General features: G+C 47.7%; 1 protein-coding gene across 2 annotated transcripts in view; it reads right to left on the bottom strand.

Annotated features, from left to right (window-relative positions):
- Positions 1 to 8,396: 8,396 nt before the first annotated feature.
- CHRDL2 (chordin like 2) overlaps positions 8,397 to 26,009 on the bottom strand; it is a 31,258-nt gene continuing 13,645 nt past the window's right edge. Inside the window, exons 3-12 of one of the 2 annotated variants that reach the window (XM_081282224.1) lie at positions 25,017 to 25,110; positions 22,209 to 22,351; positions 19,831 to 19,924; positions 17,445 to 17,500; positions 15,330 to 15,498; positions 14,260 to 14,454; positions 13,761 to 13,934; positions 12,892 to 12,946; positions 9,201 to 9,293; positions 8,397 to 8,548 (exon numbers count right to left, since the gene is read on the bottom strand). In XM_081282224.1, the coding sequence (XP_081138350.1) occupies positions 8,458 to 8,548; positions 9,201 to 9,293; positions 12,892 to 12,946; positions 13,761 to 13,934; positions 14,260 to 14,454; positions 15,330 to 15,498; positions 17,445 to 17,500; positions 19,831 to 19,924; positions 22,209 to 22,351; positions 25,017 to 25,110 (1,164 nt within the window). In that variant the 3' untranslated portion in view covers positions 8,397 to 8,457. The remainder of the gene's footprint in view (positions 8,549 to 9,200; positions 9,294 to 12,891; positions 12,947 to 13,760; positions 13,935 to 14,259; positions 14,455 to 15,329; positions 15,499 to 17,444; positions 17,501 to 19,830; positions 19,925 to 22,208; positions 22,352 to 25,016; positions 25,111 to 26,009) is intronic. The other variant, XM_081282225.1, reaches the window with a different exon arrangement.

The raw sequence follows: 26,009 nt of genomic DNA, 5'->3' as shown, positions 1-26,009 counted from the left end.
TGAATGTCTTGGATATGGTGATGAAGTTCCAGAATATCCAAGCTATTATTACTATTTTGCCAAATACCTAATAAATGGGTTTTAACCTTCTCCCAATCCCAGAGAGAAGCATTGTACTTGGCAGCTGTAACACATACATACTTATAATTAGCATGGCATTTAAGCCTTTCCTTAAATTTTAAGGCTGAAAGTTCATTACCAATGTTAATAACAGTCGCCTCTAAGGCGTTTAATTTAGTCTCAATCCTTTCATCAATATTTACTTGATTACGCAGAGCCTTGGAAGTATTTTGAGCTAAATTATTAAGAAATTTTGCATGCTGAATATTCTGAGACAATGTCAGAGATGCAGAGACGGTTGAGGCAATAAATGAGACCAGTGCTAAGACACCAACAATTATGACTCCAATAGCACGTTTAGGTCTTGTTAGCTGGGCATGAATTTGCTGTAAAACTTGTAAACCAGCATCAGCATACCATGGCTCTGAAATATTAGCAGGTAATAAAACAAAAGAGGGCTGATGAAGTATCAGCACTCCTTTTCCTCCATTATACCTAGAAATACAATTGGTTAGGTTGCACTTATTACAAGTAACAAAATATCTATCATCTATCCATCTAACTTTTACATTTCCAATAATTAAAACATAAGGAGATTGGACACAGGCTCTTAGGCCATAGCAAAATCCCTCTTTACAGTTCTTGCCAACAAATTTTGGTAAAGGTTTATCTGTAAAATGTAAATACTCTGAGGCAGCAATTAAACGCCAAATATCTCTTTGAATGCCTCCTTCACTATAAGTCAAAATATTACTAACAAATCCTGCAGGTGTCATAGCAGAATTTCTTCGTAATTGTCTCTTATCAATTTTTGGAGACCAGTCTAAAATATACCCACTAGTTTTAGACACCTTATGTAGTACAGGAAAGGTATTTACACAATCCATCCATTTAGGAAAGGTGCCAATTTCAATTGTAGAACTATTTGGACAGTGGGGTACCGGTGGAGGTTTTGCAGAAATGACTGGCTTGTTATGGGAAAGTCCCATCTTAATTATTGATCTAGTATTAGGTTTTAAGTCTCCATAAATAGAATTATTTGTCAGTCTAGGTTTACCAATCGCTGTCTTTTCTTCAAATGATACTTTCAGACAGCCAGCATGTTTATCATGTGACCAACATAAAGGTAATTGGGCACTGTAGCCAGAATAATTAAATCTAGTCACATGATTGGGAGTAATATGAGCATCTGTAAATCCTCCCATCATGAATGAGTCATTAGTAAATACTGGAATAGATTCTCCAGTCCACACAGCTGGGTGTACCAGGGGTGGATCTGGGAAATATGTCCAATAAGTGTCTACTTGATTCCCTTTTACCTGACAGCCCAGTAGGGCAATTACTGTCGCTACCATCAAGACTGGGGTCCTGTTCTTTCCTAGGCGTCGAAGTATTTGGGAAGCCTGGGTTGTCAATTTCTTCACATCTTTCCATGAAATCAGCTTCTCGACTGGTTCAATCTGGTCTTTCTTCATCTTTTTCCGATATCTCCTCCTTCTGGGTTGTGGCTCCTCCGTGTCTATCCTCAGTCGCTTGAGTCTGGGTTCTATTTCCTCCATGTCTGATGGCACGTTCAGGCACCCAGATGGGACGGAAAGCACCTTCTGGAAAAATACAAGCATGCCCTCGGCCCCATGATATTACCGGATCTGGGCCCTTCCACTGACCAGTCTGTAAATCTTTCCACAGAACTCTGCCTAAAGGGCCTGTCACCGAGGGAGACATTTGCCTCTCAGCAGCAGTGTGACCTTCTGTGTCACAGTTTAAAAAATTTAAAACAAATAAGGCATGATTAAGGCTATTTTGGGGAGTCATTATCTTATTCCCCCTTTTTAATTTTTGTAATTGAAGTTTAATAGATAAATGAGCTCGTTCTACAATGGCTTGACCTTGGGGGTTATAAGGAATTCCTGTTTTATGATTAATTTGAAACTCTTGGCAAAATTGTTGAAAAGCAGAGCTTACATAAGCTGGAGCATTATCTGTTTTAATCTGCATAGGACACCCTAAAACAGAAAAAGCTGCTAAGCAATGAGAAATTACATGTTGAGTATTTTCCTTAGTACGTGCTGTGGCAAAAATAAATCTAGAATAAGTGTCCACTATGACATGCACATAACATTGCTTACCAAATTGAGGAATATGAGTTACATCCATTTGCCATATTTGATTTGGTTTTAATCCACGGGGATTTACCCCTGATGGCAGAGATGGAGTGTAAATAACACACTTAGGACATTGGCTTACAATCTGACGAGCCTGTTCTCTGGTAATACTAAATTTTTTACGTAAGCTAGAAGCATTTTGATGATGCAAGGAATGGGAAGCTAGGGCACAGTCATATGAAGACATCTGTTGACAAAAAGCTACTAATTTATCAATATTATCATTACCCGCAACCAAAGGTCCAGGGAGGCTAGAATGTGCTCGGATATGTCCAATAAAATATGGGTACTTCCTCATTAGCACTGTCTTTTGTAAATTATGAAATAATTCAAATAACTCCTGTGATGAAGTAAACCCAATAACTGAGGTTTCAATATTTTTGGTAACTCTGACTGCATATAAGCTGTCAGAATAGATATTAATAGGCTCATTTGAAAAATAATCTAAGGCCAAAATCAGGGCTTGAAGTTCTGCCCTTTGAGCTGAAGTATAAGAAGTTTGTATTACCTCTGTATGAACACGGCTGAAGAAACCTGCCTTACCAGAGCTGGAACCATCTGTGAACACCGATAAAGCTCCCTCTATTGGATGGGAAAGTACAATCTTTGGAAAAATAAGTGATGTTAATGATGCAAATTGTACAATCTTATCACGAGGATAATGGCTATCTATCTGGCCAGGGAAATCTGCAAAAGCTATCTGCCATGAACTAGAAGTTTGAAAAAGCCAATTAGTCTGTTGAACAGAAAATGGAATAATTATGATATCAGGCTCAGATCCAATTAATTGTAAAATCCTAGTTCTACCCTTAATCACTAATTGAGCTGTAGAATCATGAAAAAGTGTTAATGTCTTTTGAGGGGAATGAGATAAGTAAATCCATTCAATAACTCCTAATTTTTGCCATATGGCTCCTGTTGGGGTATGTTCAGTTGGAAATATTAATAAATATATTATTTCTTTAGGATCTATTCTAGTAAGCTGTGCATTTTTAATTGCAATTTCCACTTTCCTTAAGGCTGCTTTGGCCTCCAAAGTTAGTTGACGTGGAGAGGTTGGAGAAGGATTTCCTTGTAATATCTGAAATAAAGGACTTAACTCAGAAGTAGTTAACTTTAAGGATGGTCTTAGCCAGTTAATATCTCCTAATAGTTTTTGAAAATCATTAAGGGTACGTAACTCCTTAACTCTTATCTGAAGATTTTGAGGACGGATTGTACTCCCTTGAATTATCTGACCTAGATATTGAAAAGGAGATACCTTTTGAATTTTTTGAGGAGCTACACTTAAACCCATAATTGTAAGTGAGGTCTCTAACTGAGTAAAAATTTCTGAAAGTACTTCTGAATTAGCATGGGCCAATAATATATCATCCATAAAATGAATAATGTATGCATCAGGGAAGCTATTTCTAATGGGATCTATTGCCTGATCAACATATTTTTGACACAGGGTAGGGCTATTACGCATTCCCTGAGGAAGGACTTTCCAGCAGTATCTTTTAACAGGTTCCTTAAAATTAACTGCTGGGACAGTGAAAGCAAATTTTTCACAATCTTCAGGATGTAACCTTATAGAGAAAAAACAGTCTTTTAAATCTATTACCATCAAGCTGTAATCTAAAGGAATGGCTGTGGGGGAGGGAAGTCCTGGCTGTAATGATCCCATAGGCCGAATTGCCTGGTTTATTGCCCTTAAATCCTGCAGTAATCTCCAATTTCCTGACTTTTTCTTAATAACAAAAATAGGTGTATTCCAAGGGCTAAGTGTTGGTTCAATATGACCAGCTTGAAGTTGTTCCTCAACTAATCTATGAATTATTTTAAGCTTTTCCCCTGAGATGGGCCACTGAGAAATCCAAATAGGCTCTTCTGTGAGCCACGTAATTTTTTCAGCTGTTTTAAGGATCGGGGAAGTACTCAGTGCCCCTAATAAAAATTTTGTCCTGAAGTATTTACTAATCCTTGCCGTGTAGACTGGCTTGTAAACAGATATTCTTCCTGAAAGTTTTCCCTATCATCTCCAGGAAAATACCTTTGATTAATTTCTTCAACTGACCTTATAGAATTTGGGGTGACTAGTAGCAGTCCCATTTTGGCTAGTATATCTCTTCCCCATAGATTAGCTGGTAAAGACTCTAACACATAAGGCTTAAATATTCCACTGTTTCCATCAGAATCTTCCCAACGGAGATAGTTGGCACTTTGAGCAGGCTGTGAAATTTTTCCTATTCCTTCTAGATTAGCTGAGGCTGTATGTAGAGGCCATGTCCTGGGCCAAAATCGGCTGGACAATATTGAACTATCAGCCCCTGTGTCAATTATTCCTAGAAAATTTTTATTATTAATTCTAAGTTTTAATAAAGGGCGTTCTTGTCGCACTAACTGGGACCAATATACTCTGTCCGGCGGTTTAGAAACTGAATCTGCCGGCAGGTGCCTTTCTGAGACACAAGGCAATAATATTAATTGAGCAAAAATATCCTTTGGGGTGAGTCTTAGGGCATAATTGGATCTTACAGTAACATATAATTGCCCTCTAAATTCTGAATCTATCACACCAGGTATTACTTCAATAGCTCCCTTTAAATTATTACGCCCCAAAATTAAACCTACAGTATTTTCAGGAAGCGGCCCGAAAATCCCAGTAGGGATTTGTGTTGGTCCCGTTTCAGGATCTAATTCAACTGTCTCTGAAGGTCCTAAGAAAACTGTCTGTGATTTATGTCTCTGCTCTGGTAAAAATCGCGGACTGTCCTGGTCGGCGCCGCTAGTGACGTCACACTGTGCGACGTCTCCCCATATTGTTTCTGGGCCCGGGGAGGGGCCGAACGGAAGTTTTTTGTCCCCTCGCTAGGAGGAAATACTTGTGGCGAGAAGGCGGGCTCATCCGCGCCACCCGAATCAACCACGTGGCGCCGAGTCCTGCAATATCTATTATCGCCAGTAGATGGAGCCCTAAACCTAAATTTGCGTTGGCGACATTCGTAGGCGAAATGACCGGGTTTTCCGCAAACGTAACACTTGCTGCGGGACTTCTGAACTGAATTTTGTGGCCCCAAAGTTTCCTTTAATACTGTTGCTAAGGCTACCGTTTGCAACTGAGTGGAATCTAAGTCAGAACACAAGCGAATGTACTCAGAAATTGTTCCTTTCTTACGATGGGGGCGGAGAACATCTTGGCAAATTTTGTTTGCGTTCTCAAAAGCCAATTGTCTAACAATAAATTCGCTAGCTCCTGGGTCTCCGATGGACCTGTTTGCAGCCTGATATAGTCGGGCTACGAAATCTGAATAAGTCTCATTGGCACCTTGTCTGATTTTGGTAAGAACTAAATTGGACTGGTCCTTGGGGACAATTTGCCTCCAGGCACGTTTTGCACAATCAGTTATTTGATTGTACACTACAAAATCATAATTTAACTGTCTTTCTAAATCAGCAAAATCTTCAGTCCCTAAAAACATCGCTACTGGCGTTTCTATGCCCTGTCTTCTGTTTCTTTCTGCCTGTTCATTACAAAAATCAGTCCAGTAAGTTTTCCAAAGTAAGTAATTTCCCCCGCTCAAACAAGATCTGGCTAAAAAAACCCAGTCACTAGGAGGAAGGGGTTGTGAGCAGATATTTTCTATCAGACTCTGAACAAAAGGCGAATTTGGGCCGTACGTTTCACATGCATTTTTTAATTCCTTGATAGTTTTAAATGGAATTACAGCATGAATTCTAACTCTCTGATTTTGCTCATCAGTTTGCTCAAAAACTGGAAAGAGGTGAAAACCAGTAGTATCCTCCCCCATTTCTTGAGCCTTCTTAATACCTTGCTGAACTGGGGTAAGAAAAGTCATCTTTAATTCAGCACACCTGTTAAATTTGGTTCTTCTAGCAGGTATCGGCTGAATTTTTAGGGCTTGGGCAGGTGGTGCTAAATGCAATCTATTAAAATTTCTCTCTAAGTCCTGAGTTTCTATGTCTAATTCTTCTTCCTCAGACTGCGAGCTGCTATCAGACTCTGTACTATCGCCATTTGGAATTTGGGTTTCTAACTCACGTGGCTGAGAAGAAACCTGAGCCCCGCTAGGAGTTTCCTTTGTATTTTCCTCTCCAGGAAGATTGGTTACCACTTCTGGAGGGCTCTCCAAGATTAGAGATGCTTCTTCTTTATCATGCTGTTCTGTATAATCTGTCTGCGGGCTAGCTTGCACATTTCTAACCTTTGTTTTAGCTCCTAGCGCTTTTGTTTTAAAACGGCTCAAAGGAAAGGAAATTAATTTAGCCTCAGGCTGATTTTCCATTTGAATAGACTTAATGGCTCTTTGAATACCTCTCAGAAGCTCTTCTGGTGGCCACGGACTCTGGTCCATGTATTCAAAGAGACAAATTTCTAGGGCCGTCCAAGTTTTCTGTATTTTCTCTATGCCTCCAGGTATTTCAGTAGAAAGACAAACTCTCTGTAACTTTCTTCCTAATTTCTCCCAAGTAAGTAAATTTGGAGACTCTTGGTCACAAAACCAAGGACAATATTCACCTACAATCTTTAAGAATTGCAATAACTGAGTTTTCTTTATCTGTTTTCCTTTCTGATTAATTATACTGTCTAAAATAGTTAGATACATTTCCTTATCCGAAGAAGTAGAATTTCCCATTTTAAGTAAATTAACGTCTCTTTCCTTCAATATTTCCTGGTACTTTTGTGACTCAATTGTCACTTCTTCCTTTCTCTTATTTCTTATTTTCTTTATTCTCTTTATTACTTTTGTGACCCAAATGTCACTTCTTCCTTTCTCTTATTTCTTTATCTTCCTTATTTCCTCTATTTTCTCTTTATTTCTTTATTTCTATTTCCTTAATCTTTTTAGCGCGCGCTCCCACTCAATCTAACTAATTCAGAATGCCCCCCTCTTGGGCGCCAATTCTACCACGCGTCCTGCGCAGTGGTTTCATTAATGAGGTTCTGGCATTCAGTTAGTTAGAAGAGATCAAAATAAAACACACAGACAGTACCTTATTTTAATGCTAGGTCCGAGACGGCTCGGTCTCCCTGTTTCCCTGCCTCCAGCCGCTCAGCAGGGCAGCGAGGATTACTCTGGGCTAGCAGGAGAGAGAGAGAGCGAACACGCCGGGGATCAGCCTTTTATTTGGGGGAAACAAGAGATTCAGGGGAGAATTCCATCCAATGAAGGTTGAGGGGGGGCTGTACTCCAAGGTCAGGGTCAGTGATTGGGTCTCCAGGGTCAGTGGTTACGCACACCCCCACACGGATGGGCTCTCTCATCAGGAAAGGGTCGGGATAACTCCGACACAGCCAGAGTGCCTCAGGCCCTTAACGGGAGTCACCCAATCACGTGTCAGAATGGCTCCCCACAGAAGACAACGCCTTTCTGAGCCTCCCATTCCTCCTCTCTACAAAGGGCATAAATCCTATACTACTAACCTTAAGGAAATTGTGGACCTTAAAACATTTTTGATATTGCAAGGACTTGTGCATGTGGACAGAATCAATTATTGATCTGTCTTTCGTTATATGTGTTAGTCCTTCTTCTCATGACGCCAAGTTGGCCATCTGACTGCAAAGCCTTGGAACGCCTCAGAGGTGAGAATATTTGGGCTTCTAACACTAGTCCCAGCATGGAGCTGGGGAAGGAGTGCCAGCCTGTGCACAGCCCTGGCTTCCAGTTCTACCTTTGCTACTAACCAGCTCTGTGCCTTCTGGCAAATGCTGCTTATGCTCCTTAAACTCAGTTTTGTCTCTATCAAGGGACTGAAAATGGTGAGGGCCCCTGACTCCTGGGAAAGGGCTTTGGGGCTCCGTTCGCTACACTGCTGGCTAAATGAGTCAGTGCCCCTTCTTGGGCTCAGTGCCACTTAGGTGAGGCCAGGAGGGTTGGGGTGGGGGAAGAAACTGCTCGTAAAAGCAGGAGCTGCTTTAGTGGGGGGCTTGGGGATAGAAGAAGTGCCGGACAGAGGACAAGGGCACTGTAGCAGACAAGGGCCTGGGCTACGAGGCTGGAGGAACTCTCTCTGGCTCCAGTGGCAACCCACCATGAGGACGAGGGCTCCTTTCTGCCCCTTCTGGATTTCACTCCTGTAAAATACGAATAACTGGGCTAACTTGCGGAGCCCTGGAAGAGCACACATGGGACAGGATTAAATGCAGCACACAGGGTTGAGGGGTAATACAAGTTCTTATTTATTAATATATAATAACAAAAATGATAAAGCTCACATCTGCAATTGCTTAGATCTTTGTTATAAGGTCTTGGTCACTTTGTCTGGACTGGCTGTGACCTTCAGTTCTGGAGTCTGGGCTAGGAAGACGTTCCAGTGACCTGTATAGAGGGAGGCAGAAGAGAGAAAAGGGCATATGTGTGAGCACGCGTACAACAGAGGCAGTGACTGGGGACGGGGAAAGCTGAGGGTAGGAGGAGCTGCATAGCTGGGGCTGGAGGATAGAGGTGACATCCTCATCATAGCAGTTCTGGTCCATGACCCAGCCTTCAGACAATGTGTGTTTTGGGACTGGGATGGTTCCTGACTCCTGTTGGTAATACTCGCATCTGTGCCCTGCCCTCCCCTACCCCTACCTGGGCCCATTTTCCTAAAAGTAATGCAGAACAAATTAAGGGTACCAAGGACAGTGAGTAGGAGGGTTTCAATGGGAAATGTTCCAGTAGAGAGGGAGTGGGCAGCACCAGGGTTTGGAGGCTTAAACCTCCCTCCTACAGCTCTGTCCTCTCACCCCCACCCCCAACACCAAGACCAAAGCCAGCCAGCTCTGTTTCACCTTCCCTCTCTGGCTTCTGAGTTGAGAAATCTGGCCCAGCCGCCCACTGGATTCCTGTGCTGGGAACTGACGTCTGTGGCTGACACCCCCCCTTGACAGCCCCTCCTCCTGGCACTAGCAGCCTGGGAACTCCCCAAGAGGTCCTGCCTCCATCCCTGCTCTCCTCTGAGGCCCCATTTCTCAGCCCAAGGTCCCACCTTCCTGGGTGCTGGTGAGCAGCCGGAAGTTCTGTGCCTCTTTCTGAAAGTCTTGCTTCCTGACTTTCTTGATCTGAATCAAGTGGAAGATTCCTGAGGGCAGGAAAAGCAGGACCTTACCGTCAGTGACTTAGACTTAAAACCAACCCAGCCACCTCCTCCCCTTTCCCCATTCTAATCAGTCACCAAATCCTGTGGAATAAATCTGAATATTTCCATCTGCTCTCCTGTCTCACTGCCATTGTCCTCAGTCAGGCCCCCACTGCCCTGCCCCACTCACTATTCTAGAGCCTAGCTCCTCCCACTGCCCCTCTAACTGTAATACTAATGGTGGCCATTTAACATGTGTATGGAACCCTGCCATTCCCCTTCCATGACCTTCACTTCACCTCCAAGACAAGGTCCATACTCCATAATCTCTTTTCTCTGCTGACCCTGCTCCTGTCACTAGCACCATCTGCTTTCACACAGCTACCTGGCCACAGTTCCAGAACAGAGAGAGGGAAGGAGGGAGTGGAGGTGGGTGGCTGGCCCATATAGACTGGTCAAGCATTCTTCTGGGCAGAGAATATATGGTAAAGACCAATAGCTGTGCTTACTCAGTCACCAAAGAACTCAGAATGGTAATACCTTGCATGTGATCCAGCTCTAAGCAAACACCTGAAGTTCCCTGAGGGGCCAAGCCCTTCCGATGCCAGCCCCTTTACTGGAACACCTTCTCTGCTCCTTCTACTTCTCCCATTGCCAGGTGAACTGACCATTTCACCAAGCTTGGCGGTTATGTCTTCCCTAATCCACCCCTGAGACAGTGAGAACTTCCTCCTTGGGACAACCATAGCATTTGGCTTTTGCCATTGTACCCATTTCTAAGGTGCTACTGTTATGTATATTCCAATGTCCCTGCCAGACTTCCACTTCTAGAGGGCTTTCCTCTTTGGATCCAGAGCTTGGCCCATATCAGGCATGTAGAATGAATGAATCCCTGGATGGATGGATGGATGGATGGATGGATGGATGGATGGATAGGAGAATGGGTGGATGGATGGATGGGAGGGTGGGTAGAAGGATGGATGGGAGGATGGATGGATGGGAGGATGGGAAGATGGATGGATGGATGGGAGGATAGGAGGATGGATGGATGAATGGATGGATGGATGAGAGAATGGATGGATGGAGAAATGGATGGGATGATGGGAGGATGGATGAATGGATGGATGGATGGGAGGATAGATGGATGGATAAATGGGTGAGAGGATGAACAAATACATATGTGCCCAGGCTAGGTTTTGCTCTGAGGAGGAATGCAGTATGGCTAGATCCCCTGAGGTTTGTAGCTTCTGGGGAGTTGGCCCCTGGCAACACATATGAGACTAGGCCCTGAGCACAGTGACATCGTACCAGCTGTTACCCACCAAGGCCTCTGGCCAAAAAGAACAGATGTAACCAGCAAGACTTCTGTTAAGCCAGCACCGCCTTCAAGAAAACCAAGAACTAAACAGGTTTATGGGAATCGGAGTGGGACCCCATCAAGGGGAACAGAAAATACTGATCTTGGAACTGAGTTTTAGGAACCAGGAAACTGTCCCTAGTGCCATTTCCACTGACACCTAGCACTGTGACACCTAGCACTGTCCTTGGTACCCCTAGCCCAGAGGCCAAGGACCAGGATATAACTCTAAAAGTGCAGGGCTACATCACAGTTACAAGCATGAGATGAGGAAGGGACTTGTTCCTTACACAGGCCTGCCCCTGGAAAGGGAGTGACAGGAATAAGGGAGAGGGCCTGCACTATAGTCTCTAAAGCATAATGGGAAGACTGGGCTCTTGACCTGGAATCAAGAGCTGGCCTGAGGGCCATGGTAATGTCTCTTGTCCTTTGAAGGACTGTGAAGATTTGAGGGTAACTGGGCCCTGTGGTCCCCAAGGGCAGAACTGGCTTTGGTAGATGAAAGAGGACTGGTTCCATTTATTGTGAAGATGAACTATGCCTGGGCTGAACCATTCACAGTATTGGAACTGAGTCACTTGGGGGCATGTACACACTGGACCAGAGACCATCAGGAGGCTGCAGGGACATTTCTTTCCCAGATAGGGCTTAGGATTGAGATCTCTGAGGTCTTCCCTACCCTGAAGCTCCAGAATATCCAAGGTCCTTTCCCTTAGGCCAGCTCTCTCTTAGGTTCCGGTGCCTGGGGCTGGCCCTCTGTGGGGAGGCCTCACTAGCACAAGTCCCAGCACCCACCTGCCTGCTATTTTCACTCCTCTGTGAGGACAGTGAGTGGTGTCCCCTGACAATCAGCCCTAGGAATGCTCATTTTGACTCTCCTGGTCTGGGACAGGGAAGGACTGAGGAAGCTGATCCAACATTTATGCAGTTCAGGGGTCTGGCCATGGGGAACATGGTAGTGACAGGAGGATGGCCTGGCATTGGGAAGGTGAAGAGTCCCACACATACTTCATTTCTTCTCCATGGGGCCTGGTGTGACTGGCAGTGAGCTACATCCCTGCTGTGCCATCCTGGCACAGCTTAGCCTTCCTCAAGTGGCTCCCTAAAAACATAAAGCACCTCTATGGAGGTGGCACAGGGGACATCAGACCTGGGTTTGAATCCTTGCTTTACTGTTTAAACTGTGTGACTTTGAGCAAGTTGTTTGATTTCTCAGGCTCAGTTTTCTTATCTACAAAATGGGCATTCATACATACCCCTTAGGTTTCTCACGAGGATTAGATGAGGCTTGTGTTACATAGTGCCTGCTACATGCAGGTCACAGAGCACAGGGAATGTGATCGTAGGCTTTGGAGCCAAAGTTTGAGGCTGTCGCTACCATTCTGCCAGCAAAGCACCCCTTTGAAGTCCCTCTCAGCCCCCTACATTGGGGAGGCCCATCTCTGGGAGCTTTCCTGGCCAGCTCAGCCCCCCCGACAGCTCTCACTGAACTTGGGTCACTGAGGACAGAACCTGGGGCTTATTACTTTCCATGGCCCCAGCACCTGCTTGGAGAGTGTGGATTCTGGGGAGGCCTAGAGTAAACATGCAGCCAGCACCAGCCCAGGGACTGACAGAATCTTAAGACTCAAAACAATGGAAAGGACAGACCTCCCAGCCTTGCTCACACACTACTCCTAAGCAGAGCTTGTTCCCTCCCTCCTCTGTAGGAAGGCTCTGGTTATGAGAAAGTTCCTCTCATTGATAGGAAACCTGCCTCTCTGCAATTCTTACCAACCCATGGGTAGGAGGAGGAAACTGACATTTGCAGTATGTTTATAGGTTAGGGGTTATTCTTATATCATTTCATTTAATCTTACAAAACCCCTCTTCCCCGATTAACAGAAGAGAAAACTGAGGTCCAGAGAGGTCAAGTGATTGCCCAAGTTCATACAGCTAAGAAAGAGCAGAATCAGGATTTGAAGTGGCAGAGGTGGGATTCGAACCCAGGTCTGCCTTATTCCAAAGCCCATGCTTGTGGTCTGACCCTTGTGATCACTCAGAACATGGCTGTTCCCTCTGCCTGGGGCAGCCCTTCAGAACCATGAAGCCAGCAGTCCTGGCCCCCTGAGTCTTCTCTTCTCCAGGCTGAACAGCTCCACTTTCTTCGTCCATTCCTCCTACGACAGGGGGGCAGAGTAGAGCAGGGAAAGAGCCGCATCTGACGTCACAAGACATGGGCTCTAGCTCCCGTCCTCTACTTACTGGCTGTGTGGCCTTGGGCCAGGTACTTCACCTCTCTGAGCCTCAGTTTCCTCATCTGTAAAATGGGGATAATAATATCTAACTCTCAGGATCGTTGAGGATCAAATGAGATAGTGAATGTGGAAGCACTTTATAAAGTGCGACACACATTGGTTGTCATGGTCATTCATCATTCTTAACATCATTCCCTCTTCCTCTTCCACCCCACTCCCCCGGCCAAACCCATCAGTAGAGAAAAGTGACCTTATCAGTAATTCACACTTAAAGAGTTTAGTTTGAATCGTGGTTTAATGTTTCACTCTACCCAAGAGACTTATGTTTTTTAGGAAAAGCCATAGAAACCAAACTCTCAGCAACCCCCTTATCAGTGAAAACTCCCCCTGATCTTCACTTGGTAATAGGAGCAGCCTATTAAATAGGGCAATTTTCTCACAGAATTCTGACACCAACTTACCTTGAAGTGATAGGATCCACCACCGAGAAAAGGCTGAGTGAAACTAGCCTCAAGGCCTAGTGCTTTGGGGATGCTGTCCTGCCTGGAAAGATCTGCCTCAGGGGCCACTGAAATCCTACCATTAAACGTCTCTCAGTTCCATCAGGGTAGGTTCCTTGCAAGATGCAATAACCCCTTCCCCCCAGGAGAGGGAGCACTTCAAGGCCTTGGCATCTCAGAGTGAGGGAATTTATCAGAACTGTCAAGAGAATCACAGACCAAGTTGGTCTCTCTGCTTCTTGGAATCAGGGACTCTTACACCTGAGAGGGCATTCAGAAGCACCTGATCAACAAAACACGCCTAAGGCCCTGGGGGGTCTGGAGGACAGGAAGGGGAAAGGCCAGAGGTATCCCCAGCCCAGAGTGAGCTGCTCACCTTTTACCAGCTTCCAGAGGTAGATCTCCACCTGATCAGAGGCTTCGTGCTCAAGGGCAAAACGATGCAGGGTGTCTGGGCTTGGGGATACTGATGTATGGACGAGAACCCGGCTGGGTGCTGTGGGACATCTGGTGGAACTGATCTCACTGTGGCCAGGGTCTGCCTTGTCCTCTGGGTGAGATAAGGAACTCGTGAAGTATTCAGTCAGCAATGGCTATTCTTGAAAGTTCTAAGGTTCTAAGATTTTATGACTTGATGGAGTCCAGACATTATATGAGTTTACATCTTTGTCAGGCACCTGATTCTATTACTGTAACATTTGATGGTTCCATTACAGTCTGACATTTTCCCCTCCTGTGCTCCTACAGTCCGTGCGTCTATAAACCCTGCGTTCTGTGGCTCTGAGTGTGTGCACCTCCAGGTCTGAGATATTCCAAGTGTCTGTGGCCCTGGGGAGAGTGTCTGTGCCCTCCCTGCTCCCAGCACCTCCTTGTACCTGGGCAAATCTTGCAGCACTTGCCAGCCACTTTCTCAGGGTGATGGCATGGATACTCGGTAGGGCAGGTCACACGCTGGCAGTCCTGGTGGCCATCCTGACAAGTACATAGGATGCAGGGCAGGGGGCCAAAGGAGCGGAAGGCAGGGTGCCACACCTCCCCATGGGAGTATGTCTTCCCTCCATGCACGCAGGCTAGATGAGGACAGGAAGAGTGAAGGGTCAGTGCCCCAGGCCCAGCCAGATTCTCTGGGCAGCAGCAGATGGGATGGGCCCTGGAGGAGCTCCCTCCCGCAACAGTGTGGCCTGCAAAGCACAGGCCAGGGTGTAACACCTGTCCTCTGACACTCCCCCATCTCAGCACCCAGGGCTGAGATGCCCCAGTAGGGACTAGCTGAAGATGGAGAGCCCTCCCCTAGCTTAGGGAGTAAGGAGAGGGCTGGCCTGGGGGCAGGAGAACTGAGATCAACTTGACACCTGTTGATCGCATGAGCTCTGGCAAGTCCCTTTCCCCTTCCCCACCTCAGAGTCCTATCTGTGCAATGGGCTGGGATTTGGTAGCCACATGGCTCTCCATCACCACCAGTGGGGGACCCCTGCAGTGAGGCCCAGACCCTTATGCAGCCCTGGCTTCCCCGACTCCATCCCAACGGTCTCTCTGCAGCCCAGCTCCCTTCTTCCTTTGTCAAAAATTTCCTCAGCACTGCTTGATATTAATTTATTCATCTTTCTCCCCAGCTAGCCCATGAACCACTTGAGGGAAGAGACCATTCTTCACCTCTCTGTTCTGTCTCTTCCATTTACTAGAAAAGACACGACAGAGACTCAAAAAATATTGCTGTACTGTTCTAGGACTGGTTCTATCTCTGACTCAATGCTGTGCCCTTCAAGGTCCTGTCAAATGGGGGTTAGACCCCTTGACCTCCAAGGGCACTTTCAGTTTTGACATTCTATGAGATCACAAGCTCATGGCCAAGTTGAGTTCGGGGAACCAGAAGAAGGGGTACAGGAGGTAGACACAGTTGGGTCCCCTGCACCCATCAACAGATTGGAGGAGGGTCCAGCCCCACCTTTCTTATGTTTCTCCTTCAGGACAATCTTGACAGTTGTGCTGCCTGCCCCCTTTGGTCGGAAGTGACGAGGGATGAAGCCCCGAGGGGAGCTGGGGCCAGTGGGGGCTGGGGTGCCAGGGCCTTTCTTTCTCCCGCCATTGCCTGAACATGGATCCTGGGAACGTCTCTGCAAATGGCAAGAAGAACACGGCTCACTCTCTGAGTTCCACAGTCTACTGCTGGGGGAGGAGCCATGGGCAAGGCTGCAGCAAGAGGCCTGAGGGTGAACACCACAGATTTCCCAGTGAAGAGAGGGCATAGACTCCAGATAGAAAGATCTGGATGGGGTCTAGGATGATCTCAGTGGATCTTTGAAAACTCTCAGAGCATAGTGATTTGAAAATCCAGTCTCCATCAAACCTTTCCAGGCCTCGTCAGAGCCAGGACCTTGGGGCTGGAGTGAGTAGAAGCTGCTGAGGTTTTGATCTGGGAGACATAACTGATGAAAGATGTGGAGAACTTAAGTGAGAAACAGAAAGTGAAGACGGTGTGCAGGCCTAGCAACTCAGGATGCTGAGGCAGGAGGATTGCAATTTCAAGGCCAGCCTCAGCAACTTAGAAATGCAGCATCTTAGCAAGATTCTGTGTCAAATTTTTATTTAAAAATAAATAAAGTTAAAAGGGCTGGTGATGTAGCTCAATGGTAAAATGCTCCTGTTCAATCCCCAGTGGGAAAAAAAAAAAAGAAAGAAAGAAAAGAAAAGAAAAAAGAAGGTGAGTACATAGTAAGAGTACGAACAAGGAATTTTCTTTTGTGTGAGAAGAGTTAGTTAGTATGAGAAAAGGATGGGCCTCTGAAGATCTCAGTAGGTCCCCAAATCCTATGGGGCAGAAGACTAAGATCAGGCTGCATGCAGAGACAAAAGTCTTCAAGCTCAAAAGTCTTTTCCTGAGCTCAAGAGCCCAAGGTGCTGCCTCTTCAGATCAGATCTGGGCTAGCAATGATGGCAAAGGGTGGGACGCGAGGGCAGTTTATGGGCTTTGCAGTTCAGTTTGGGAACTGGGCAACTCCAGGCCATGGGAGAGGAGCAAGTGGACAGGGGACAGAGCCTAGTACTGCCCTCTCTACCCAGAGTCACATCCCTTCTTCTAAAGCCCATTCCTGCCCCTACAGTCTCTGAGTCACTTCTTTCGTAGGCCAGAGACTGAGCTCACAAGAGGTCCCAGTGTAGAAACTGTCCCAGACCCTAGCACAGGCCCAGGTACACAGAAAACTTCCAGGAAATGCTTTTTGAGTGGAATTGAAGTAAGAAGGACTTAGGGAGTCCACTCCCCATGTGGTGACTTGCCCAATTCATCCAGCAAGTCAGTAAGTTGCTGTCCTGGGCCTGGAACTAAGCTTGGATGGGCTTGAAGTTACACTGCCTCCTAGGGAGAGGATAGAATGACTCAGGTCCTGTGGCACAGGCCTCCCCTTGAGAAGGTCCAGCCTGGAAAAAGAGGATGACCTGGCAGAGAAGGAGAGGTCATGAGCACTCCTGAGGATCTCTGAGAAGAGGAACCCAGCCTCCAGTGCCCCAGGATTCAGGAGACCCAGGCTGAAAGAGCAGGTGAGATTGTTCCTACTGTAGACCTAGCATAGAGGATCAATGGGAGACTGGAGTCAGTGTCTGGCCCTTTCTCCCACCTCCTTCCTCTCAGACCAGCAAGAGAGCAGTTCAGCCCATCTTAATTGCAGACTGGACTGGGAAGGGAAAACAGAGAGGTAGATCCCAAAGAACCAGTGTCCCAAGAACTGGATGGGGGGCCTGACTCAAACCAGAGGTCATTCCCTTAGGAGAACATGTTCCTGGAGGCAGCCTGAGGACAGGCCGGATGGAACAGTGACAAAAAGATCCCCAAGAGGGAAGTAAGGAAGTTTAGGTCCTGCTCCTAGCCTGTGTGGATATGTTTTCTCCCAGGCTCCTCCTGGCCCATCAGCCATGATGGGAGTGCAGCGAGAGGAACTAGACTGGGGTAGCGGGGAGGTGGCTAGCATAGCTGACCCAAGGCACTAATGATCCATGAGTCATGTGGACTTAGGCCCAGATACAGCCTCTCTATCCTCCCTACTAGGGTAAGCTACATACTTACCATCCCACTGTGTGTTTGCAAGGGATCCTCTTCAGCTGATGTCTCACCTGCTCCATCTGAAAACTCAAAAGGAAGATAGGTCAGCCTCCAGTTCCTCAGCTCTGCTAGCTCCGGCCCTGAGGCTTCCATTCACAGACTCTGCCCTTTCCAGAGTCTAGTGCATTTCCACAGCCCCAGCCTACCAGCAGGCTCCTCTGCCCAGGGATAACTCATCCCACTTTCCATTTCAGCCTTCCCTCATCCTGGATTTCTTCCTTGTTTTCCCCACAATGACCTCCTGGTCACCATTAAGACTGAACTGCCTGACCAGGTCAGAGCATCGTGTTCATCTTGGGTTTTTTTTGTTTGTTTGTTTGTTTGTACTGGGGATTAAACCCAGAGGTGCTTAACAACTGAGCTACATCCCCAACTCTTTTTTTATTTTTTTATTTAGAGACAGAGTCTTGCTGAATTGCTTATGGCCTTCCTAAATTGCTGAGGCTAGCCTTGAACTTGTGATCTGCCTGCATCAACCTCCCAAGTCTCTAAATCAGGCACAGTGGTGCCCACTTATAGTCTTACTAGTTGAGAAAATAAGGCAGGAGGGTTACTTTGAGCCCAGGAGTTCAAGAGTAGCCTAGACAAAATAGCAAGATTCTGTCTCAAGAAAATAAAAACAAAACCAAATCACGCGGGGCATGGTGGCACATGCCTGTAATCCCAGCGGCTTGTGAGGCTGAGATGGCAGGATTGCAAGTTCAAAGCCAGCCTCAGCAATTTAGGAAGACCCTAAGCAACTCAGTGAGATCCCATTTCTAAATAGGGCTGGGGATGTGGCTAAGTGGTTGAGTGCCTCTGAGTTCAATCCCAGGTACCAAAAAAAAAAAAAAAAAAAAAGACAAATCTCCTCTCTGGGATACTGAGCCATCATGGATGTCCAAGGACCCAGAATCCCACTCCTGTAGCCAGTTTAGCTACAGTGTCCTGGACAGCCACCCCTCTTACCTACAGCTGCACTGAAGTATGAGGCCTTGGTTTTCACCACACACTCCCAGGTCCCTACCCTCTAGCCCCTCGGCCCCTCCAGTTGAACACTGCAGGACCTTCTAGCTTCCACTCCCCTAGGGAACCAGCTCACAGAGCCCTGTGGAGACCCACAGCTTCCTATAGCCCTGAGTTTCATCCCTCTCCTAGGCCGGCCTCTACTGTCTAGCTCCCACTGAGCTTTCCTGCTTCCCAGAATCAGACATTGGAGTTAATATCTGTAGGAAATCACAGGCCAACTTCTGTGGGCACAATTGATGCCCAGAGAAGGCAAGAAATTTCTGGCGTTAGCTTCAAGAACAGGGACTACACTTGAGTCACTCCTGGTCCAGTGCATCTTCCAAAATGCCACCATCTGAAGCATTCCCTTGCCCTGAGTGCTGCCTCCTCCAGAAAGCTGTCCTTGACTACCCAGCACACAGGGAACAGCCTGGCTACTTCCTTCTGCTCAAGCCCAGCCTGCCCTTCACTAGCCTGTGTTTGGGCCTCTCTTTCATCCAGAGATTCTACAGCCATGTTCTGAACCCCAGTGAGCCAAATCCTGTGCCCGACCCTGCCACGAGGAAGACAGGAAGGGACATGGTCCCAGTCTGGGTTAGTCCTTGCTCTTGTGCCATTTCGCCCCTTTGAGCCTCTTCTGATCTAGGGACATGTCCACTGGCACACTATAGCAGTGCCGCTTCTGCTCCAGCCAACAGGTCCTTAACCTAGCAGCACTCCTCCTGTGCCTGCACCTCCTGTTCATGGCCAGTGTCCTGACTTCTTACCTCACTCCACTCCTGCCTGCCACTCCCAGTGCTACCCAGCACCCAGCACTGACACGAATGCATGGCAGGGAAGCATAAAGGAATTCCCCACCCTTGGGGTGAATCTTTGACCATGGGTGGATAAATTCTTACCTCTTCCTCTGCCACCCCCATAGTTTTCTATCTATCTTTCTTTCCCTTCCTTTCTTTCTTTTTTCCCTGGTGCTGGGGATTGAAACCAGGCCTGTGCATAGGTAGCCACTATGCTATGCCCCAGCCCCACCCTGGGCTTTTCTAAGAAGATCACTTAGAACACAAGATCCCCTGGTTTGCCAAGCAGAGGCCAGACCCCAAACGCATCCCTGTGTTACTTCTCTCTCCTGCTCTGCCCCACTCTTCCTTTCCCTGCTTCCGGGTTTGCGATGATAATGTAAATGGCACGTTGGTCTCTGCAATGGGCTCTATTTTCCAGGAGGGGTCCAGGCCAAGCCACCTTTGCCCTGGAGGAATGTTCACCGTATGCTGGGTGTACCGGGGGTTCCTCCTAGCTCTGACACTTCATGGTTAGTCCACAGAGGAGGGGCCGGGGTGGCTGGCGGATCTAGGTACAGACTCACCTTTGCAGGCCTGGCAGCAGGAGGCAGGCAGCGGGAGAGGTGCGGGGCAGCCGGGTTCAGGGCAGGTGGCGAGGCCACAGTAGATCTGGCCCTCCTGACACACAGAACAAATGGCCGCTGAAAGGAGCTCTGAAGAGGACCAGCCTAGGAGCTAGGAGAGCCCTGGTCCCTGACAGCAAATGCGCTGGAGGTCTCCCCTGAGGTGTGGGGAGGAGAGCACGAGGCTCCTGGGCAAGGTCCAGCCAGCTTGGGGTGATGGGCAGGGGGATGTCCCCTGTGCCCTTTCCACTCCCCCCGTGGCCCCTGGAGGTGATATCATCTTTTTCTAAAGCCTTTTCACACCTAGTCTCCTCTGGGCTCTCACAGCAACCTGTGAAGTGGGGTTCTCCCCACCCGCAGATGAGAGGACCCCTGAGGAGGGCCTGTTTCATGGAGTCAGAGAGACAGTTGGGACAGAATGGACTGAAGCCCAGCCCTTAGACTTTTCCTACTAAAATCAAGATCTCCTGGCCTGGAACAGGGGCCCCAGAATGGGTGGAGGTCCAGATGAGTGACACCTGGGGCTTATCTTGATCTTACTTAAAAGTCCTTGGCCTCCCACTTTGGTACCATCCTTGAAAGACAAGACCACAGGGCAAAGGGCCCTCTGAGAGGAAGGAGGCCAAATGACATTGGTGAGGGCTTCTGTTTTCTGGGCTTAATTTTCCCCTTCTGTAAAATGGGGGCACACCCATCTAGGTTGTGGATCAACCAAGGGAATGGTTACAAAACCCAACTGTGAGGCTAATGTTCCCAGAGAAAGTGATGTGACCTGGAGTGCTCCTCCTGCTCCTTCCAATGAGGCTAAGAAGAAAGAATCTCTATCCCTCAGATGAAGCCAGGAATTGAGCTGGTCTCATAAGCAGGGAGGAGAAGAAAGAAGTGGGGACTCTAGTATCCAGTTAGAATGGACAAAAGTATCACTAGAATGTTCTCACCAGCCTACTACCATCATTTCCCTCTTCCCCCACACCTGTACTAATCCAGGCCTTCTCTACACAAGAAGCAATGTGACACAGGGAAAAGAATGTGAGCTTTTTGGAGTGACCTATCCCTACATCTGCAATATGGCTCTGCTACTTACTAGCTGTGTGACCTTAGGCAAATCACTTGACTGATCTTAGCTCCAGTTTCCTAAAGAATAGGAATAGTGAACTGGGGTTGTAGGTTCAATGGTAGAGCATTTGCCTAACACCTTTGAGGCACTGGGTTCAATCCTCAGCACCACATTAAAAAAAAAGTTATAAAAATATATATTTTAAAAAAGAATAGGAATAGTGATATGCTCCTTCTATTTCCTATAGGTAGATATATATGGCATTTCTATTAATCTAATGGTGCAATGTACTACACTACTGAGAGAGGCCCAGGCCACTTGCAGGGTTGTTTCATAGTCACTCCAGGTATTTATAAGTTGTTTGCTCTGCAGCAACAGATTGGATTCAGACTGATGGGGCTTTCACTGAAGAAATGGGGAGGCAGGCCTGAGAGAAATGACCTGCCCAAAGTCACACAAGGAACCAAGGCAGAACTGGAGCTCAAACCTCATCTCCCCTAGGGAGACTTCCCCTAGAGAGGACAGCACCAAGTCAGACTCCCTCTTAGAGGAACTGTGGCTAGAGAAACTGGATGATCAGCTAGCAAGGAGGTCAGAAGGGCAGAGATTTCTCTAGATGCAAAAGAGAGCCCCATCTAGAGGGCTCTGAGCAAGAGGGCGAAGACTTTCTAGGCCAAGCCATTCCAGGCCATTCTCTGTTCTCTGGTAATATTGCCAAGTCCACCCTGCCTATCCCTGACCACAGGCAGGGAGAGTTGAAGCAGTTTCAGATTAAATTCCATTTGCTACCATCTGGCCTTCTCTCTGTACCCCAGGACTGATGAACAATCATTCACTCATTCATTCTGCAATTCTCCTAAGCATCTTCTGCATGCCACGTCCTGGGCTGAGAGCAGCAGAGACACAGAAACAAAATGGGTGTGTTCAGGGATCAGTGGTATAGTGGTTGCTGAGCGTATGTAAGGCCCTGGGTTCCATCCCCAGCACTGCCCTACCTCCAAAAAAAGTTATTTCCCTCTTCTTAAGGAGTGCAGTGCCCACTGAGGGAAGCAGAAATGGGCTACTCAGTACCAGTGATCAGTGCTGTAACAGGAAGACTAGGAGGGTGTGGAAGCCCAAAAAGGTCACCTGACCCAGATAAGGCAGGATATTCCAGACCCTGGAGGTTCCCTTCCCTCTAAGCTCTTCCGTTTTAAGACCAGGGAAAAAATGCTTCCCACCCTCATCCATACTGCTGTGCTCTTTCCAGGCCTGGACACCAGAGGGACAGTAAAGGTCTTACGGTACAGCTGCAGAGGACACACTGGTTGGGCAGGCGGGTGGGGAACAGCTCCCGGGCAGTGAAGATCTCTCCATGTTGGTACATGGTCCCGTTGTGCTGGCAGGACTTTGGTGGGGCACGAAGCCCAGAGGGGGTATGAGGTTCTGCAGGTAGGGAGGGTCAGGAGGAAGAAGAAAATGAGGCTTTATGTGGACCTATGATTTTTTGCTAGAATTAAACAGTCCACTCTTCTGAAGATTTTGCATATTATCTTTTCTTGGCATTTAAACTGAACCCTGGCATCTGCCTTCCCAGCCATTCCCCACGTCAGCCCGCCGAGGGGTCCTGCTGACACCTCCAGCTGACCACGTTCCTCCCTCGCCCTCCACCACAGCCTTGCAGCCCCTCAGCATCTGAGCTGGTCCTGACCTGAGCAAGAAGGAAAGCCCAGAAGCCTCAGCCCCACTGAGGTGCACAGCGCTCACGCAGTAGCTCCTGGTGCCAAGACCTGTTCTAGGTGCCAAGGGCCACAGCTGGGAGGAAAAAAGTCCCCATCCTCAGAGAGCTATGTTCTCAGAGTCAGCTGGAATGATCTCCACTGCCCCTGTAATGGGGTAAACTTCCACCATTCACTAAGGGCCAGGACCCCCACCCCATCACCTGCCAACAAGTCAGTCCTCCTACTGGGCAGAGGACTGCGCCTAAGACAACTCATTCATTCAAGAACCTTCACCAAGCACCTTCCTTGGACCAGGCACCATGCAAGACATTGGGAATGGAGTGAAGACCCAGATTCCTCCAGATCCTACCATCAGAAGTCCCACAATGTAAATGGGGGAGAGAGACAAGCCACAGGCAACAGAACTGCAGAATGGTGAGGGCTGGGGCAGGTGGAAGGACAGAAATGGCTGCAAAGAGGAGAAAGCTTCCCAAGGGGGCTGATGGCTAAATGGAGTCTTGAAGAACAAGGAGAAGCTAAGCCCAGTGACCCATCCCAGCGACTTGAGAGATGAGGCAGGGTATTGCAAGTTCAAGGCCAGCCAGCCTGGGCAACTTAGTGGGCAACTAAAAATAAAAAAAAATAAAAGGGCTAGGGATGTGGCTCAGTGGTCTAATGCCCCTGGGTTCAAGCCTAGTACCAAAAAAAATAGAAGAACAAATGGAGCTAAGCAGGTGGAGGGGCAGAGGGTGGGGAGAGGCAGTAAAAAACTTGGAGTAGGGAGGGACCTAGGCCAAGGCACAGAAAAGTCCACAGTCAGCCAGGAGAGGTGGAAGCCCTGGAGTCAGCACAGACACAGAAGAGGCATGATGCCCTCAGAGAAGGTGACGCTGAGAACCTCTGCTCCCTAAGGAACCCAAAGCCAGGGATCTCTGTGACTCATGTTAGGGCCCTCCTGGGCTCCCATTTAGAAAATGGGCACCTCTCCACACGAACCTCCCTGCAGCTCACAGGAGAGCCTGATTCCAGAGCCCAGAATGAGGTCTCCATAGGGAACCCCTTCCTAGTCACCTTCTTGATGTTTCTGAACATTGATTCTCTTCTGAGCATCTCACTGGTCCTTCTAAGTTGGTCTCTCCTAGTCTACTTGGTTGAGCCATTTGTTCTCAAGCCATCTCTCTTCTCTCTTGCCTTTACTGCCTAGTATCCTAGTCTCAGAGGCTCTTAGTCTTAAAGCCATGGAATCACAGACATTTAGCATTAGGACAAATAGAGTCACCTAATTTCAGCATTGGAGGAATCTTGGAGTATAGGCACTAACTCCTTTGCTCCCTCCCAGCCCCAGGAAAGTCATCATGGGGGCTCCCCTACAGGACTACTGTGGTTTTGGATACAATTTGACTGTGTCCCCCAGAGGTTCATGAGCTGGAAGTTTGAGCTTGGGAAATGGCCTGACCTTTAAGAGGTGGGGCCTAGTGGAATCGATTAGGTCATGAGGAGCGTTCTTAGAAGAGAAAAATGTAATTCTCATAGGACCTAGTTAGTTCCTATGAGTGAGTTGTTATTAAGCAAGTCTGCCAGGCAGGCATGGTGGTGCACACCTTTAATCTTAGCAACTTGGAAGGCTGAGGCAGGAGGGTCATAAGTTTAAGGCCAGCCTCAACAACTTAGTGAGGCCCTTTGTAACTAAGTGAGACCCTGTCTCAAAATAAAAAAATAAAAAGAACTGGGGATGTGACTCAGTGATAAAGCACCCTAAATTCAATCCCTGGTACCAAACCAATAAATAAACACAGTGAGTCCACCTGTGCTCTTGCCTTCTGCACACAGTCAAGTCAGTTCTCTGTTTCTATGTTATGTTGTGACCCCATTGAGAGGGACCCCACCAAAAGCCAAACTGAGGAGGCTGCAAGATTTTGGACTTTCAACCTTCAACACTATAAGCTAAATAATCTTTTAAGTACCCAGCTTCAGGTATTTTGTTACAGAAACAGAGCCCAAATAAGAGCCTTCCAGCCCACGATCACTCGCCGTCACTTCCCACGATGTGTCCACTTCCCCCAACCCCGGCCAGCTAGAGAGAGATTGGAGCCCAAGTGTGCCAGTCAACAGGCCAAGCAAGCCCCTATCTCCTCCAGTTATTTTTTAACTTTTTCTACCTCCTCCTGCCAGGCACACCTACTTAAGAATGAGAAGTTCGCTGCTACCCCAGCCCTGCATGGGGATCCGTGTTTCCTCCTCTAAGATTCTCTGTTTCTCAGTGCCTTAGTGGGCAGAGACTACTGCTCTCCTTCCGAGGGCTCTGCTCAGCTGGAAACTGCATCAGGAGTAAGGTGAAGGGCAGTAGGCAGTGAGGATGTTGGTGCAAGGGGAAGAGCGAGGCTACTTACCCACACACCTGGGACAGCACTGCTGTGGCTCCGTCACAGGCTGGGGGCAGTGGACAGGTGGGCAGTGGAGGCGGTAACAACTCACCTGGGCAGTCTAAAGGGGACACAGGGGTCAACCCTGGCTCTGAAGAACCATGCCTCTCTCCTGCACTGGTGGTCCTTTCCCCAAACCTCCACCCCAACTAGGGAACTCTCTGCCTCATTTTAAGCCTGCAACGGGATCAAAACCAATGAACTCCAGTGGGCCCTGTCCCTCCCCACCCCTGCTCACTGTGGGGATCTCACTTGGCCACTCATCCGCATCCCCCTCCCACCCTGGAGGAGGGCAGACCTGCTTGTGAATTTGCCCAGTTGTTGTGTCCCTTCATAGTGTGTGAGAAATACAAGTAATAGCCTTGAGTTATTTTGACATTGATCTGGGTGCTTTGACACTGCTATCTTTAACTGTAGGGCTTTTAACTCTGACCCTGAGCCTTCCTGTCAAGGGAGGAATGTAACACCTGAGGGCAGGTGACCAGGATGGGGACAGGACTAAATACCTGATGTGGAGAAGACTCAGGGTACTAAGTTTCCATCCCCTGAATCTCCGGAGGTCCAGGAAATCCTGGACAGAGCCTTTGGAGTTAGCACCAGAGAAGGAGGGACCCAAAGTTCTTTTAGTTTTTCAGGTATAGCACATGAGAGAGAATCAGGAAGTGAAACACAAACATACACACACAGAGAGACCAGCATAAACTTCAAGAAAGGCCACCACCCCTTTTGGAGATTTTTCCAGTTCACTAGGCAGCCTCCCAGCCCCTCCTCAGCCTTCCCACTTCTCACTCTCCCCTCATTACAGGTTCACTGCATTGTGTGGCCACAAGCCATCAATATCTGTCTCACCTATTCAACCATGAACCCAAAGGAGTGATCAGCACAGGGCCTTGCTCTGAGTGCCTACTCAAGTCCCAGTGAACAAATGAGTGAGTGATGGATGAGAGGGGGCACAAGGAG

The sequence above is a fragment of the Spermophilus citellus genome, assembly GCF_964194105.1.
Source record: "Spermophilus citellus genome assembly, chromosome: 2".
Taxonomy (NCBI): Eukaryota; Metazoa; Chordata; class Mammalia; order Rodentia; family Sciuridae; genus Spermophilus; species Spermophilus citellus.
The sequence above is the reverse complement of the archived record's forward strand: the minus strand, read 5'-3'. Positions and strand labels throughout refer to the sequence as shown.